Raw genomic sequence first — 17,218 nt, 5'->3', positions numbered from 1 at the left:
TTTGTTGGGAAGTGTTAACTGGTCCTGTTCGTTTCCTGTCTGGAATTCCCCTGTTTTCTGAGTGATGTTCTTTATTTACTGTCCTGATTTAAGAGCTTTTTAATACTGGTTGCCAGATTTTGTTCATTTTCATGGTTTCCTCCTTTCTGTTGAAATTGTCCACATGCTTGTGGATTTCAATGGCTTCTCAGTGTAATCTGAGTTGTTAGAGTGGTCCAGCATTCCTCTGTTCTCAAATAATACCCTGTGTCCAGGTTGCATCATCAAATGCTCTGATATGGCTGACTTCTCTGGTTGAATTAGTCAGAAGTGTCTTTCATGTTCCTTGATTTGTGTTTGGGCAATGCTGCATTTGGCGGTCCCCATGGAGACTTGTCCACAGCTGCATGGTATATGGTAGACTCCTGCAGAGGTGAAATTGAATTCTGCATCTTTGCCTCTTAAATCAAGAATTCTTTTAAAAGCCACTTCACGTCTGCTTGCTGTGAGCTGACTGTATCTTGTTATGTATTTTTAAAATACTCTGTTATTTTGGAGATGTCTATACCATTAACAACTAACAGCAATTGGAGCATGTTGAGGTTCTGATGGAAGGACATTCCGCATAGTAGCACATTAACATTGTTTATCTACATTGTTGTTTTCATAGCACCATCAATGTAAATTGCATTTGACATTGCATTTTACAACTAAAACAACCCAAAACCATGGGTCCTTTATGTACAAAGAGAGAGGTGGAAGGAGTTACTATTTTGTTGTTGTTTATTCGTTCAGTTGCTTCAAACTCTTCATGGCCACCCCCAGCTCCTTCAGGGTCAAGCCAGTCACTTCAAAGATACCATACATACATCTTACCCTTGATCCGCCCCGCTTTCTTTTTCCTTCCATTTTCCCCAGCATCATTATCTTCTCCAAGCTTTCCTGTCTTGTCATTATGTAGCCAAAGTACTTCATCTTTCCCTCTAATATCCTTCCCTCCAGGCATTATTTCCTGTAGCATGGGCTGATTTGCTCTTTATGCGGTCCAAGGCACTATCAGAATTCTCCTCCAACATCTATCTTCACTCAGCCTTTCTTATGGCCAAGCTCTCGCATCCATAGGTTATTACAGGGAATACCATTGCTTTAACTATGCAGACCTTCATTACCAGTGTGATGTCTCTACTCTTCACTATTTTATCAAGATTGGTAATTGCTCTCATCCCAAAAGTAAACGTATTCTGATTCTGCATCGGCAGTAATCGTTGCATCTAGAAATATAATGTCTGTTTCTCCCTCTATTTGCCAGTTATGAATCAGTCTGGTTGCCACAATCTTGGTTATTTTATGCTTAAATGCAACCCAGCTTTTGCATTTCCTTCTTCCACCTTTGTTACAAGGTGCCTCAACTCCTCCTCAAGTGAGAGAATCAGCTGTCTACAAAGACATTGCCCAAAGGACACCTGGATGGGTCACGATCCTGTAGGAAGGCTTCTTTCATATCCACCAACAACACCAGAGGCACTCCAAGTGGCCAGCTACTGGTCAAAGCACATTTAGTATAATGCCAAATTGTTGTTGTTTGGGTTTTTTTTAAAAAACTTGTGTTTTCAAATATATTACTTGTACCCTCGGGTCACTTCTGATGCAATAGATAAACCCCTCCTTGCTTTCAGCCACCAACGTGGCATCATCTGCATATCTAAGATTGTTCATGTTTCTTCCAGCAATTTTAACTCCAGCCTTGGATTTGTCAAGCCCTGCCCTGCCCTGCATGATGTTTTCTGTAGGGTGAGAGTATACAGCCCTACCGTACTCATTTCCCAATCTTGAACCAGTCTGTTGTTCCATGGTCTGTTCTTACTGTTGCTACTTGGTTGTTATACAGATTCCTCAGGAGACAGACATGGTGAGTAAATACAAGACTATACAACTGTACTATACAGCTGTAGGGGCTACATCTACACCAGGCATGGGCAAACTTGGGCCCTCCCTCCAGGTGTTTTGGATTTCGACTCCCACCATTCCTCACAGCCTCAGGCTTAAGCGGCTGAGGGAGAAAAGGAAGAGGCCCGAGGCTGTGAAGAATGGTGGGAGTCGAAGTCCAAAACACCTGGAGGGAGGGCCCAAGTTTGCCCATGCCTGTTCTACACTGTCGAATTAATGTGGTTTGATACCACTTTAACCACAGTGGCTCAATGCTACGAAGCACAAGTGCCACAGTACATTGATTCTAAAGAGCTGAACTGTGCATCTTGCCTGGAGACTATTTCGTGTGCTGACAGAACCCTCGAGGACCTCCACCCTCCATCTTTTATAAGAGGACTGTCTCCAGGGCAACCCAAAGCCCCGCCCCTCAACTGTCAAGGGCCACGCCCCCGTGCCAAGTCCTCGCGCTTTCCTCCCCCCGCCCGCACTCACAGGAAGTTCTCCATAGAGATCCGCACGATGGCACCTTCTACGAAGGGCGACGCTCCTTCCCGCTGGCCACCGCCTTCCGGCTCTGCCACCGCCGCGCTGTGTTTCCTCTGGCTGCGACTAACACTGCTCTCTCCGGTTTCAGCTCCCTTAGACTTGCGCTTGGCAGGAGTCGCCATTTTTATGGCTTCTTGCAACGGTGCTTCTCGTTGCGAGGGTCTAGGAAACCGGCAGAGGAGCCCCCGCCGCTCATTGGCCGGCTCGGTGGAGCGTCATGCTGAGGCCGTTTCTCATTGGCTGGGACTGCCTCGGGCTCGGAAATATGCCCCTCCCTTTTAGAAACCGCTAAAAACGGTAGCTAGATTTTGATTGGTCACGGAGCGTGGGGAGGGGAATAAGGAACATATAAAGGCGGGGCGGCGCTAGGATTGGCCACCTTGCCCACATGGTGCATCTGGGGCGGCTTGAAAAGCGGGAGAAGTCTCAAGCTTTTTCTTATGACTCCTACTATATACGGAGGGGAGAAAACTACCATCCCCATGATTCCTTGCGCCAGAAATAATTACGAGCTTGGTTTTGGTTGCGCAGGGCTTACTGGGAAATGTAGTTATTTTGACTATAGACCTTCAGGTTATGTTGAGCTGCAGATTCTATAGTGTAGAATTAATACACTGGGTTGCTGTGAGTTTTCCGGACTGTATGGCCATATTCCAGAAGCATTTTCTCGCCTGCATCTGTGGCAGGCATCCTCGGAGGTTGTGAGGTCTGTTGGAAACTAGTAAAATGGGGTTTATATATCTGTGTAATGTCGAGGGTGGGAGAAAGAACCCTTGTCTGCTTGAGCCAGGTGGGAATGTTGCAATGGCTCACCTTAGCATTGAATAGCCTTGCAGCTTCAAGGTCTGGCTGCTTATTGCCTGGGGGAATCATTTGTTAATACAGTTTGACAGATTAACTGCCATGGCTCAATGCTCTTAAGAGCTGTAGTTTTACATGGTCTTTATTCTTCTCTACCAAACAGTGCTGGGGCCTCATCAAACTACAACTCCCAGAAATTCATAGCACTGAGCTGTGGCAGCTAAAGCGGTGTCAAATTGCACTAATTCTACAGTGCAGCTGCATCCTTAGTCTTCCACTAGAATCCCTAGAAGTCAAGCGACTGTTGTGTGTACGTTGTCCATATCATGAGATGATGCACTACAAAGGACAGTAATTGGGCAGGGCAAATCAGAAGGCAGTAGGAAAACAGGAAGCCCCCATTCCAGATGGATGGATTCAATCCTGAAACTCTACTTGGCCCAGAGTCCATGAGATTGCCATAAATGGTAGTCGATTTGGCAACAGTGAACAACAAATAGCTACCAAACCAAACTGGTCATTATGGGGAAATGATCCATAGAAATGCGGCTATACATTTCGCTAAAATTAGCAGGGAAAAGAAGTCACAATCAATACAGGGCTCATGTTCCTTTCCATAAGGTGCTCATGACTCACACCAGTCGGATCAAGTGCTATTTTTCCAATAATCCATGCCACAAAACAACTGCGTAAGAATATAATATCACTGAGGTGTGGTTTGAGCAGTGAATTCACTGGATTATGACCCTGGAGGCCAGGATTCATATCTGCAATAGGCCATGGAAGTCCTCTGAGTGACTTTAGGCAAATCTATGGCCAAATAAGGATTTGAATCTTGGTCCCCATCTGCACTTCCATATAATGCAATTTGAAACTGCATTGTTTAGCAGTATGATACTGGCTTTCAAAATACGCTATGCTTACATTTTAATCTGTGTACCACTTCATTCTCCACGTGGTGTTTTTACCTATTCAGGTTACAGGCTATTCTCTATCAAGCTCAAATCACATCAAACTGTCTCTTATGTGTGGACATGACTTCAAGTTTTATTGGACTATTGAATTATAACTTGTTAGGATCATAGCCTATTGGGGATTATAACCTGTTAGGATCATAACATTGAGTAGTGGAGTTTCAGGAGTGTTCCTTTAGTTTTTTGGGTAATGGAAGATCACTGGGCATGTAAATATCTTGTTTCTATTCGATACTGTCAGCAAACAAAGATTCAACTAGGTAAAGGTTTTCCCCTGACATTAAGTCCAGTCATGTCTGACTCTGGGGGTTGGTGCTCATCTCCATTTCTAAGCCGAAGAGCTGGCGTTATCCATAGACACCTCCAAGGTCATGTGGCTGGCATGACTGCATGGAGTGCCGTTACCTTCCTGCTGGAGCAGTACCTATTGATCTACTCACATTAGCATGTTTTTGTACTGCTAGGTTGGCAGAAGCTGGAGCAGCAGTGGGCGCTCACTCCGCTCCCAGGATTTGAACCTGGGACCTTTTGGTCTGCAAATTCAGCAGCTCAGTGCTTTAACACACTTCGCCACCGGGGTTCCTAAGATTCAAATAACATATTTGTTTTACTCACACCTTCATGTATTTACATATACAGATACATTTCCCGTCAGGTTAAGCTTTAAAATGTTTCAGTTTGTATTTTTAACTTATAGTCTTTAACTGTCTCTTTAAAATGATATTGCTCTGTCCAGCTCTCTTTTATAACAGTCTACTTCCAAGGAATTCAAGCCTCAACAGACTTCCAACACTGGCTTCTGAACTCAGACTCAAGCCTCAACTATCATTCCTCAACTGTCATCTTTTTAAACTGCATTCTAAACAATTACTGAACCAGTCACATGGTCTACAGCCCCTCCCACTGCCTCAAGCACATAGAACTTCTTTGCAAACCAAAGAAGACATACACTTCAAGAAATAAACGACACATTATAGACAGACAAAACATTGGATAGAGGAGGCTTGAGAAGGTTGCCATCTCCAACTAATTGCACATCGACTAATGGCAACCCTAAGAGTTTCATCCGTGTTTTCTTAGGAGTGGTTTCACCAGTTCCTTCCTCTGAAATATAGCCTGCAGTACCTGGCAATCCTTGGCAGTCTCTCATCCAAGTACTAACCATAGTTGGCCCTGCATAGCTTGCAAGATCACAAGAGATCTCATGCCTTTAGGGTGTTTCGGTGGCTCTTGAAACCATCTTTCAACAAATGTGAGATAGGAACATGTTTTAAATAAGGCTAATGTATTTACAGCAGTGAGGTTTCTATACACTTGTGATGGCCAGCTCAGACCAACGGCGGGAAGTGGCTGGAAGGGCCAATGGTGGAGATGGATGTCAGCAGCTCCCAGCAATCTCCCCAGCTTGGTTCAGTCAATCATTGCTGAGGATGACCCACCAGCACTGACAGACACTCCACAGCAGTCTGAGGTAAATACAGCAGATCCAGCCAGCATGGAGTTAAACAGATCTCCAGCTTTAAGACCTCATCACATTGAGAAATATTCCATTTCTGAGACTTATTTAAGATTATTTCCAACAGTCGCATGATGTTTACCCCATCCCGTTGGAAATCCATCTGGAAAACAGTATATTTTTAGGTGTTATTCTAACTGTACTATTTGAAAAACGATTGAGTTTTCGTGTATGATCAGGAAATCAGTATGCATCCCATCAGCAACTTGAAATTCGGATGTGTGTCTGGGGGCGGAGTCTCATGACCCACCATTTCTGTTTGGGATGTCAAACAGGATGTCCCAAATAGAAATTGCCACTTTACCTCACTTTTTAATTTATTTTTTAAAAAACAAGAATCTGCACATTTTCTTCCTCTGTCATATTTGCATTGAGGCAACTGATTTTTTACTTTTATCTATTACAACTCCTCAGAAGGAGAAACAGCGTTGTCAGAAGCTGTTGCCTCAAGTTCAGTCTGAAGTAGTAACTGCGGCGGCAGCATCAGTAGATGCAACAAAGGAGCCATATCTAATGAATCAATAATCTATCATTTAGAAATCCAAAAAGATTACATTCCTCAGAACTCCGTACTATAGATCTCTGTATTTTGTGCCAAAAGGTAGTGATCAGGCAAATGCATTTACTATGCAGACGGAGAATGTTTTCAAATCTTGCAAGAACAATAATTTGCCTTGTGCACTGTGCCTCTGATAACACAGCATAATCACAACAACACTCAATTACATTTATTGCCGGTTGCTGTCTTTACCCATAATTGAGGATTGTGGGTACAAAAGCTTCAGTAAGTAGAACATAGTGTAAACTGTGCGTTCTTGAGCACACATATTTAATTATATTAGGTGGATATTCCATCTGAATATTAGGAAGAACTTCCTGACTGTGAGAGCTGTTCAACAGGGGCTGGGCTGTGGCGCAGGCTGGTGAGCAGCCTGCTGCAATAAATCACTCTGACCATGACGTCATGAGTTCGAGGCCAGCCCGTGGCGGGGTGAGCACCCGTCAATTAAAAAATAAAAAATAGCCCCTGCTCGTTGCTGACCTAGCGACCCGAAAGATAGTTGCATCTATCAAGTAGGAAATAAGGTACCACTTATAAAGTGGGGAGGCAAATTTAGCTAATTTATGATGTTGGAATGAGGAAGTGCTATCACAGTGGATGATGAAGCAGCTGCTTCCCCTGTGGCCAGAATCGAACATCCCCTCAGGAGAAGGTTGAATTGCCTCTGCGTCTTGTCTCTGTTCTATGTGTATATGGGCATTAAATGTTTGCCCTATATGTATATAATGTGATCCGACCTGAGTCCCCTTCGGGGTGAGAAGGGCGGAATATAAATACTGTAAATAAATAATAAATAAATAAAACAGTTGAACTTTCTGCCCTGGAGTGTGGTGGAAGCTCCTTCTTTGGAGGTTTTTAAACAGAGGCCATCTGTCAGAGGTGTTTTGAATGCGATTTTCCTGCGTCTTGGCAGGAGGTTGGACTGGATGGCCCACAAGGTCTCTTCCAACTCTCTGATTCATAGTTAACAAAATCTATTAAGCAGTGTGTCAGAATCGAAGTATAATTACGGTATGTGGTGAGTCAATTATCTATTACTGACATAAGACGGAAGGAACAGATCTGCCACCCCGCTATTACTGTTACCTTTCACCCTCCCTGTACCAATAACTTTGCTCTGTCTCAAACTCCCGTTTCTTGCTTTATAGTGTGACAGTGATGCAATACTGTGCTTCTCTACCTATCCTCTGTTTAAAGCAGCATTCTCTATTTTGTATGCATTTATAGAAATATGGTTTAATGTGAATCTTTTATAGAAACACATTTAAAATGTGTGTTAAAAATTTTCCAATGTTTGTGTTTTAACTATGCTGTAACCCGCCTAAAGCCACAATTAGAGGGGAGTAAGAAATAAAATTGTTGTTGTTGTTGTTGTAAGTTCCTTTTCTTTTTTCTCTCATTTTTCCCCACCCACAATTTCTCCTTCTGATCTGTTATCTATTCTTTGATCCCAATTTTCTCCCTTGATCACTTCAATTCAGTCTTGAGTTCTCTGTCCATATTTTTCCCTCTTACAATTTATGTACTTTCTTTTCAGCTTGCATCACGTACCATAACATCTTCTAATTCAATTGAATGGTGGTTACACATGTTTTGCCATTTGCTTCCAGAAGGATAGCCTCCAGCATTGCCAGTCAGCCTCCGGTGGCCTAGGGGAGAAAAGCCTTGTGACTTGAAGGTTGGGTTGCTGACCTGAAGGCTGCCAGGTTCGAATCCCATCCAGGGAGAGCGCAGATGAGCTCCCTCTATCGGCTCCAGCTCCATGCGGGGACATGAGAGAAGCCTCCCACAAGGATGGTAAAACATCAAAACATCCGGGTGTCCCCTGGGCAATGTCCTTGCAGACGGCCAATTCTCTCACTCCAGAAGCAACTCCGGTTGCTCCTGACATGAAAAAAAGTCAAAAAAACATAATGATGGAGCCATACTTTATGAATTTTCTATGTGAAGAAGATAGACAAAATAAACAGTTGGGATTATAACAGAAAAATAAACAATGAGAGAATCTGTGGCTGGAATACTTTAAAGTCAGAGCCCCCTGAAAAATAATTAATGAGAGATCAAGGTCAAGTGTTGTAGTAGTAGTGTTGTGAAGGTACCTTTGTTGAACTAGAAGATAACCTTGTGTTTCCACTAGATGGCAGCAGGGTATTTGCATTAGTTCCTGATGAGATGGTGTTTTACAAATATACTGTTGCATTACTTTTAGTTCTTTCCAGTTTATGGGACGTCTAAGATAACCATATCAAGGTTTTTGTGGCAAAGTTCGGAGGGGATTTGCCTTTGCTTTTCTCTGACACTGGATCCACACTGCCATGTAATTCAGTTTCAGAATGCAGATGAACTGTTTAAAACTAGATTATACAATATGAGTCTGCACTGCCATAATCCAGTTCAATGCAGTAAATCTGCATTCAGAAACTGGTTTATATGGCAGTGTAGATAGGTCCTGAGAGAGTGACTTATCCAAGGACATCCTGTGGGTTTCCATGGCTGAGTGGGGATTTGAACCGTGATTCGAAGCTGTTCAGCTACACCATGTTGGCTTTCTTTTACAGGTATATTGCAAGACATTTAAGGCTTCATTTAAAATATCCAGTTGCAAAAAAAAGATATAGTGAGATACACTTTCAATCCTCAGTGACTAATATAGGGCATAGGAGTAACAAAAAATGTAATATTTTAAAGATGTACTTAGAAATTAGAAATAATGACAAATGAGATAGAAGGATATTGAAAAGGAGAACAAAAAGGTACCAGTGAATGGGTGGACTGGAAAGCTCAAGATTATACATATATTTGCACTACTTGACCAAGAAGCTAAGTGACACACTGCAGAGCATGTGTTTAGGCAATCTCTATTTTCCTTACAAGGTTACTTTGAGGATAACACGAAATACAAATAGAGGAAAAGCGCTTATATTGAGCACATCTGCAGAAATAATTCATTATAGTCTTTCCTTGCTGCTTTAGAAACAAGCTCTCTATCTTAATTGAAAAAACTTACAGTCTTTAGAACAGCAATGCTCACACAGAATGTGAAAACAAGAGCCATACTATCTTACATTTTCTTGTGATTTATTCCAAAATCTGTACAGGATCATACAACTAGCACACTAAACAGTTACACATTTTCTATGTCTTTTCAGTTTGGTAACTTGTTCTTGGTATCCCTACATTTCTCTGAAATTAGGCCACAATAAGACAGAGGCTGTTGTGACTGCGCCTTCGGGGATTATGGTTGATGGTGATGGGATTCGAAGAGGAAGAAAAAACCCTCGTGATGAGGGTTCACTGGAGGAGTTGTGCAGGAAGCGACTTAGCTATATGGGGGATCTTCTGAGGAAGATTCAGATGGGGAGTTTGGGGAAATGGATGCTGAGGAACAGGTGGTGGCCGGGGAAGTGGGCACTGAATGGGCACAGCCACTGGAGATGTCTGGGGATTTGGGGCCTATGGATACTACTGAACCTGGGGTTTCTGCAGGAGCTGTTCCCACTTGGGATGCTTGGAGAAGGGAGGATGGTTCTTTAAGTGTTCATGGGGCTAAGTGTGGGCAGGATGATTGGGACTCCGACGAATTGCTAGGTACTCCGGATCCACGAGCTCTAGCTGTGTGGAGTTCGGACTCTGAGTAGATTTGGGACACCTGGTGTTTGGGTGTGAGTGTTTGGTCACCCAGGAGGAAGGGGAATAAAATGGGAATGTTTGGCCACTGCACTTTGCGTGTGGCAAGGTGTTGCTGAGGCGCCATTGAGATCTCTGTGTTTCCGTGAAGACTGGACTTGGACTGTGATTCGGATGTAAGTTATCTGGGACTGCTCTGCAGCAGAGGGATGGAACTGTGTGGGTTTCCCTGGACTGCATTCTGATTACTATTTCTAGCTGCTGATACCATCTGGCTTGGCTCTCGCTGTGTCTTATTGTGGACCTGGTTTGGATGACTGCACCCTCTTCGGACTTTGGATTGAATTTGACCTGGCTTCTGTCTACGCCCTCTGACTGACGACTACTCCCGGCTTCTGACTACTGGTTTGCCTTTTGGAATTTGCTGCTGCCTCCTGACCTGACCTTGGATTCTCCTGACGACGGCTATTCATCATCCCTTTGAAGCTTTCGGCTTTATCTGCACCGTGGAAGCAGTTTACTGCTCTTCTAGTTTGTTTGTTTTCAAGCCAGTTTGCTGTTTTTCTTTTGGGAACTGTCGCTTTAAATCCGCAGAGCCGGCTGTCTGTTTTCAGAAACGGTTTGAAGCCAAAAGAGGCTTTTGCACTTTCAGTTATACTCTGCAGCTTCTGGAAGGTTTCAAGCCTTCGTTTATTTTGCATATTTTCTTGCAGTCAACTCTATTTGTTTCTCCAAAGCTGAATTGAAGCGTCTTTTAGTTTTTATTGAATGCCAGCATGGGAAAATAGCATGGCTTGTTTTTGAGTTATTTCTGTCCAAACTACTCTTGAAACACTAATAAGTGAAGTGTTTCAAGGATACTTTCTGTGTTTATGTTATTTTTGGCTTATCTTCGGAATAAACTCTGTTTTGTTTGTTAACTGGCGTCTGACTCTTGACAGAGGCCCCATCTACACTGCCATATAATGCAGTTTAACTGCATTAAACTGGATTATATTAATCTACACTGCCGTATAATGTAGTTGAATGCATTATATGCCAGTGTAGGTGGGGCCACAGAAACCACTGAATTGCTGCTGGGACATAACCAGTGTGGCTACCACAACCAGTGGCTGTTTGAACTAAGAAGAGGAGAAACTGAAATTGGATTTCTAATGCCTTCCACTCCAGAGCAGCCCACTTTCAGCCTTTATGAAGTCTTCTGTTTCATTATCAGTAATCTTGGCTGGCAAGAAGGAAATGTTGAACAAAGCTGGAACCACTTCCAAATAATGCTATCTAAGCCCCATATAAGTCAAATGGCCTGAAAGAACATTTAATGGTAGTGAATACCACTGAGAAGTCCATATGAACCAACAGGCATGCACTCTGCTATGTAGTTCCTTGTGCCAGTCATTCATCAATGTGACCATAGCCTCTTTGATTCTATACTCAGACCTGAATGCAGTTCATAATGCAGCCAGATTAAAATGTTAAGCTAAGAAAGCCCAGAGTTCAATTGCTGCCACTTGTTCCCTAGGAAAGAGAAAATAATAATGGACTTAATCATCTAGAGTGGTATGGTCCAATGAAGTTCTCTTCAACTGCCATCTTATAGTTGCACCTTGTAGAAGCATCATTACAATCTGAACTATCTTCCTGGCCAGCCCTCAAGGTAGAATAATATATGTGTGGCAAATAGATGGCCTCACTTGACCAGGCAATTTTCAGTATCATTATGCTAAATAAATTGAAACATGTCCACTAAAATTGGATGAGTACATGCTTCAGTTACACCATCAAAACCTATCTTCAATGTAGAGTTCATTCAAACAGATCTAAGTTATTTTCTCCACAAAATATTCTACAAATTTATCATAGCCTATTTCTGAGGGCATATAGCACTCACAAAAGACAACCAATGGACATGTCGACTAACAAATGATACCAAGAGATCACAAGCGGCCCTTGGGCTGGCCTCGTATTCGATGAGACGAACCAATGGTTAAGCTATTTGGCCAGAAATTGAAAAGAAAAACACAGGATCGTATATTTTGGCAAATGGTAGATTTGTATGAAGCCCAAAGGAGTGGATTAACAACAAATCAAATAGGATATTTCTGAGGAGTCCTCAGAATTCTCTCATCTAGAATGCATCAAACCTTTGATGACATGAAACAACTATGCTGGATAAACCTGGGCCATGTAATCATGGCAGAAAAACATTGTTTGCTACCCCTGCTGCTGCAGGTGAGATTTTTAAGTGGGCCATAACCTCTGCCTCATTAAGATCAATTCCAGGTTTTCATCCTCTGTTGCTGAAGTCATCTACCCAAGCATTTAATTGTCTTGAGCTCCTAAGAAAACCAAGGAAATCCTACTCTAAACCAAACCAAAATATTCCCAGGTATAATTGTGTTGATTGCCCATGTCATCTCCCCATTTGATGGATCAACCAAAGTGTCATCAGGATTGCAAAACAGAAATAAGAGAATGCACAAAAATGTATAGACTCACAGTGTTCCCTCACTACTTTGTGGTTCACTTTTCGCGGATTCTCTATTTTGCGGTTTTTCAATAAGCTCTAAAAGACTATTATAAATCATAAAAAATTACAATTTACAGCCTAAGGAAGTGAGGAAGGAGAAGCTGAAGGGAGAGAAAAGGAGCCCAAGCAGCAACGGGAGGAGAAGGAGGCGATTTATCAACACACGATTGGTTGATAAAGACTTAAAATAGTGTATAACTACTAAAATACTGTATAAAAATTAAAATAAATATAGTGTCCCTACTTTACAGATTTTCACTTACTGCGGGTGGTCCTGGAACCTAACCCCAGCGATAAGTGAGAGAACACTGTACTACAAAGAGAAAACTTGAAATCCTGAGTATACTAAAACTATCAAAATATTAGAAGAATTGGGGAAGGCAAACTTGCTGTACAAGATTTATGGGCAGATTATTTTTGAGGGTCCCACCTTATAGAGTTGAGGAGTACTGGAATATATATAACCTATTTAGCCAGTGATCTGCCTATAACAATTGAGTCCTTTTAACCCAACATCCACATATTAACCTCAACCTAACAAATAAAAAACAGAATATGTATGTAGGATCACATATTTTTTTAGACAGATCCATAGTTGTCAATGAAGCTGTGAAGTATTGAACTGGTCCTGAAAGGAGAGCCTCAATATATATGTCAAAATGTTGCTACATAATAGAAGACCAGCAGCACCACTGAGACCATCTCTATCAGATTAGACAGGGAGAAAGCTGGACAATGGGGCAAATAGTACATTAGGAAGCCACTCCTGTCTTATTGTCCTTCCCACCACTACAACACTCAAATTTTGAAGATTGCTTGACAGGGTAACATAATGGATGTGTGTATGACTGGATTAACAGAGTTAACTGCAACTTCACCATCTGAGTTTGCCTGCTGTGTTAGCTGAAAACCAATATGACAGCAAAGTCAAGATGATGCCACCTTATTATATCCAAAATGTTTTAGTCACATATTCAAGGCCAGCTTGCTCATATTGGATCAAATCCTGGGTGAAAAACTTATTTCCAGTAAACTGACTTGGTATTAAACAGCAGCAAATTTGGAGCTCATTAGAGACCAAAGAATTTGTTGATTGTATGGTAAATCAGGAGGAACCGTCACAAAGTATCTCTTCCTCTTCCCTTAAAACTGGTGCATCTCCACTGCCATCCCATCTCCTCCTGCTCCTTCTCCATTTTTAGTCTTATTTAAGAAAGAATATACACTCTGTTCCACATTTTGGTAGTCCACTTACCAGGTTTGGTCTGTTCTGAGTAGTGTGTGCATCCCATTTTCCTTATTTGTTTGGGACAGAAGGTAAGAGTAGGGTCATAAGCAAGTGCATTCTCCTTGCTGCTACCATTGGCTTAGTCAAACTCCTTGACCTGCCTCTACACTAAACTGTTCTCATACTACTTTTTTAGTTGTTGTATACTTGGGGTCGCTTTCAAGAGCAATATCAACAGCTTAGTTGTTGCTCACAGAAAATGTAGGAAAAGTAAGACAGCATGTGAAAAGAGTGACTCTTTTCCATGCCAATCTGTCAAGGTTGTGGAGATTAAAACAACACTACACGTTATACAACTGAAATAGCTACAACACTGTGTGTTTTCAAAATACATTTTTTTTGTCTTGTGGCACCATGGTGAGTTAAGTCGGTAACAAAATGTCAATTTTAGAGAAAAGCACACTGATCCATCAAGAAGGCAAATAACCAGGGCCGGCCCCACTATAGAGGCACCTGACGCCGCCGCCTCGGGCGCAGGCCCGGGGGGGCGCCGTCAGGCTGGGCGGGAGGCGGGGCACCGCCCTGACGGTGCCCCGCCTCCCGCCCAGTGCGCCCTGGCCCGTCTGGCCTTTTCTAGCTGGCCAGACTGCAGCGGAGGTCCCTCCAGGCCGCAATCGCGGCCTGCAGGGACCTCCGCTGCAGTCTGGCCAGCTAGAAAAGGCCAGACGGGCGAGCAGGAGTAGCGTGGGAGGCGGAGCCAGCTCTGGCGCTGCCCCCCCCGCCCAGCGTGCCTTGGCCCTGCCTCCCACGCAGCGTGGGAGGCGGGGCCAGGGCACCCTGGGCGGGGGGGCCAGAGCTGGCCCCGCCTCCCACGCTACTCCCGCTCGCCCGTCTGGCCTTTTCTAGCAGGCCAGACTGCAGCGAAGGTCCCTCCAGGCCGCGATTGCGGCCTGGAGGGACCTCCGCTGCAGTCTGGCCTGCTAGAAAAGGCCAGACGGGCGAGCGGGAGTAGCGTGGGAGGCGGGGGGCCAGCTCTGGCCCCGCCCCCCCGCCCAGCGTGCCCTGGCCCCGCCTCCCATGTTGCGTGGGAGGCGGGGCCAAGGCACGCTGGGCGGGGGGCCAGAGTTGGCCCCGCCTCCCACGCTACTCCCGCTCGCCCGTCTGGCCTTTTCTAGCTGGCCAGACTGCAGCGGAGGTCCCTTCAGGCCGCAATCGCGGCCTGGAGGGACCTCCACTGCAGTCTGGCCTGCTAGAAAAGGCCAGACGGGCGAGCGGGAGTAGCGTGGGAGGCGGGGCCAACTCTGGCGCCACCGCCCCCGCCCAGCGTGCCCTGGCCCCGCCTCCCACGCAGCGTGGGAGGCGGGACCAGGGCACGCTGGGCGGGGCCAGGGCGCGGGAGGCGGGGCCGGTGGCGGGGGCGCTTTTCAGCACCCCCGCTTCACATTAAAAAATATCTCCGACCGGCCCTGCAAATAACTCCCAAAAACTGTAATACAAGGCAGGATAAGGGATGAGTCCTCAATAGCCATCAATTAAACTAATAGTTTTCTGCTGGATGGGCAACCTTTCCAGGTATTAGCAGTTGTGGAGTGCTTCAGCTACAAAAGTGGGCTTGAGCTGGAATCAAGGCCATTGCGGCAACACATAGACGTATTTCCCCATACCTTTTCTTGCACAATTACACATTCACAGACCTATAGCTTCCTCTTCAATGTCACAGCAAATGATGCTGGTTAAATCTTCTTTTGCAGAACAGATCCTAACTAAAAGCACTGGAAGGGTGAAGCTAAAGCCTCCGCCCCCTTCTACACTACCCTATATCCCAGGATCTGATCCCAGATTATTTGCTTTGAATGGGATTATATTAATCTACATGGCCAGATAATTTGGAATCAGCAAATAATCTAGGATCAGATACTGGGATATAGGGTAGTGTAGATCCATCCTCCCTGCTACCAACAAACCTGCTTCTGTTTCCTTGTTAGCAGAATTGGATCATGCCAATTGAAGACTGATAGGGCTTGGGAGCAGAGGAAGTGAGCAAGACTCACATGGCTGCATGAACAGCAGCTCAGGCTCATGAGTCACCCATCTGTGGGCTAGAAGACAAAGACTGTGGTGGGGTCTGATCCCCAGCTCACAAAGGCATTCCTTTGAACCCGAGTTCTCTCTTCAGCATCATTCCCTTGTGACTTTCGCTCTCTGGCACTCTTTAGTTCCAGTTCAGATCACTTCCTCTTGTCTTCCCCATTTTCCCCCACCCTTGGATTGTCAAAGTTTTCTTTCCAACCTGCTTACCAAACAGCTTTCTTTCCTGCCCTTCAAAAGGTTGTCTCCCATCCTCTTCCCTTCAAAATCATGGTTCTGGACTGACATGTGGCACAACATCTTTGTGAGGAAAGGAGAACAAGGCAATCAGGAATCTTGAGCTATTTTATCTTTTAATAGCAAGGTCAGAATTATAGATGCATATGGAAGGGCAAAAGTGCCACTACTAAAAAGGTCCTATTTTCTGACAGCAAACATGTACCTTGAGCAGGGCCTCCATTTCAACAGTACAGTAGAGTCTCACTTATCCAACATAAATGGGCCGGCAGAACATTGGATAAGCGAAAATGTTAGATAATAAGGAGGGATTAAGGGAAACCTATTAAAATCAAATTATGTTATGATTTTACAAATTAAGCATAAAACATCATGTTTCACATCAAATCAATAGAAAAAGCAGTTCAATACACGGTGACGTTATTTAGTGATTATTGTATCTACTAATTTAGCACCAAAACATTACAATGTATTGAAAACACTGACTACAAAAACATTAGCTACTAACAAATTGACTACAAATAAAGATAGAATTGCATAAAATGAACTTACAGTAACAACATTGTCAGAAGTTAAGTCCATAAAAAGTTTAGTCCTTGCTGCCTAGAAAAACAGCTGTGGATCCGGGCAGGAGGCAGACTGTGTTGGATAATCCAGAATGTTGGATAAGCAAGAGTTGGATAAGTGAGACTCTACTGTGTAGATAAATTTGTATAAGAGGAGGTTGCCTTGTAAGTGGGAAGCATCAAATATTGCAAAATATTCTGGGTCTTAAAAGAATAGTTCTAGCAGTTTGAATTACAGTGGGCCCTTGGTATCCACTGTGGTTTGGTTCTATGACTATGACCATATGCCCCCGTAAATACCAAAATCCATTATATACAATGGCACAGTAAAATGGCATCCATTAAATAAAATCAGTGGCAAAATCAAAGTTTGTTTTTCTGGATATTTTGAGCCACGTTTGGTTGAACTCTTGGAAATGCAGGACCAATTGTGCACCTACAAGTCAACTATAAGCTAATGACAAAGCAAGCATTGTTTTACAAACTTGCTCAATATTCTGGATCTCATTATAATTTTCCAATATCCTTTTAAAAAATTGTTTAAATACGGTAGTGTGAGTTGGAAGTTACAACAGAACAGAGAACAGTGACAAAATCACCTTCTCTGGTTAAAGTAGACACAGCACCAAAAAAGCTGA

The 17,218-nt window shown here is 43.7% G+C and overlaps 1 protein-coding gene and 1 long non-coding RNA gene across 2 annotated transcripts in view; one reads left to right on the top strand and one right to left on the bottom strand.

Moving 5' to 3' along the window:
- The window catches only part of smc5 (structural maintenance of chromosomes 5), a 68,686-nt gene extending 66,041 nt beyond the window's left edge, over positions 1-2,645 (bottom strand). Inside the window, exon 1 of the mRNA XM_008103295.3 lies at positions 2,401-2,645. Coding sequence (XP_008101502.1) covers positions 2,401-2,576 — 176 coding nt within the window. The 5' untranslated portion in view covers positions 2,577-2,645. The remainder of the gene's footprint in view (positions 1-2,400) is intronic.
- A 193-nt stretch (positions 2,646-2,838) lies between these two features.
- On the top strand, positions 2,839-7,679 carry LOC134296610 (uncharacterized). Its single transcript, XR_010003405.1, has 2 exons — positions 2,839-3,160; positions 4,966-7,679. It is a non-coding gene; the product is annotated as an uncharacterized LOC134296610 (long non-coding RNA).
- Positions 7,680-17,218: the final 9,539 nt, after the last annotated feature.

The sequence above is a fragment of the Anolis carolinensis genome, chromosome 2 (genome assembly GCF_035594765.1).
Source record: "Anolis carolinensis isolate JA03-04 chromosome 2, rAnoCar3.1.pri, whole genome shotgun sequence".
In the NCBI taxonomy this organism is placed as follows: domain Eukaryota; kingdom Metazoa; phylum Chordata; class Lepidosauria; order Squamata; family Dactyloidae; genus Anolis; species Anolis carolinensis.
The sequence above is the reverse complement of the archived record's forward strand: the minus strand, read 5'-3'. Positions and strand labels throughout refer to the sequence as shown.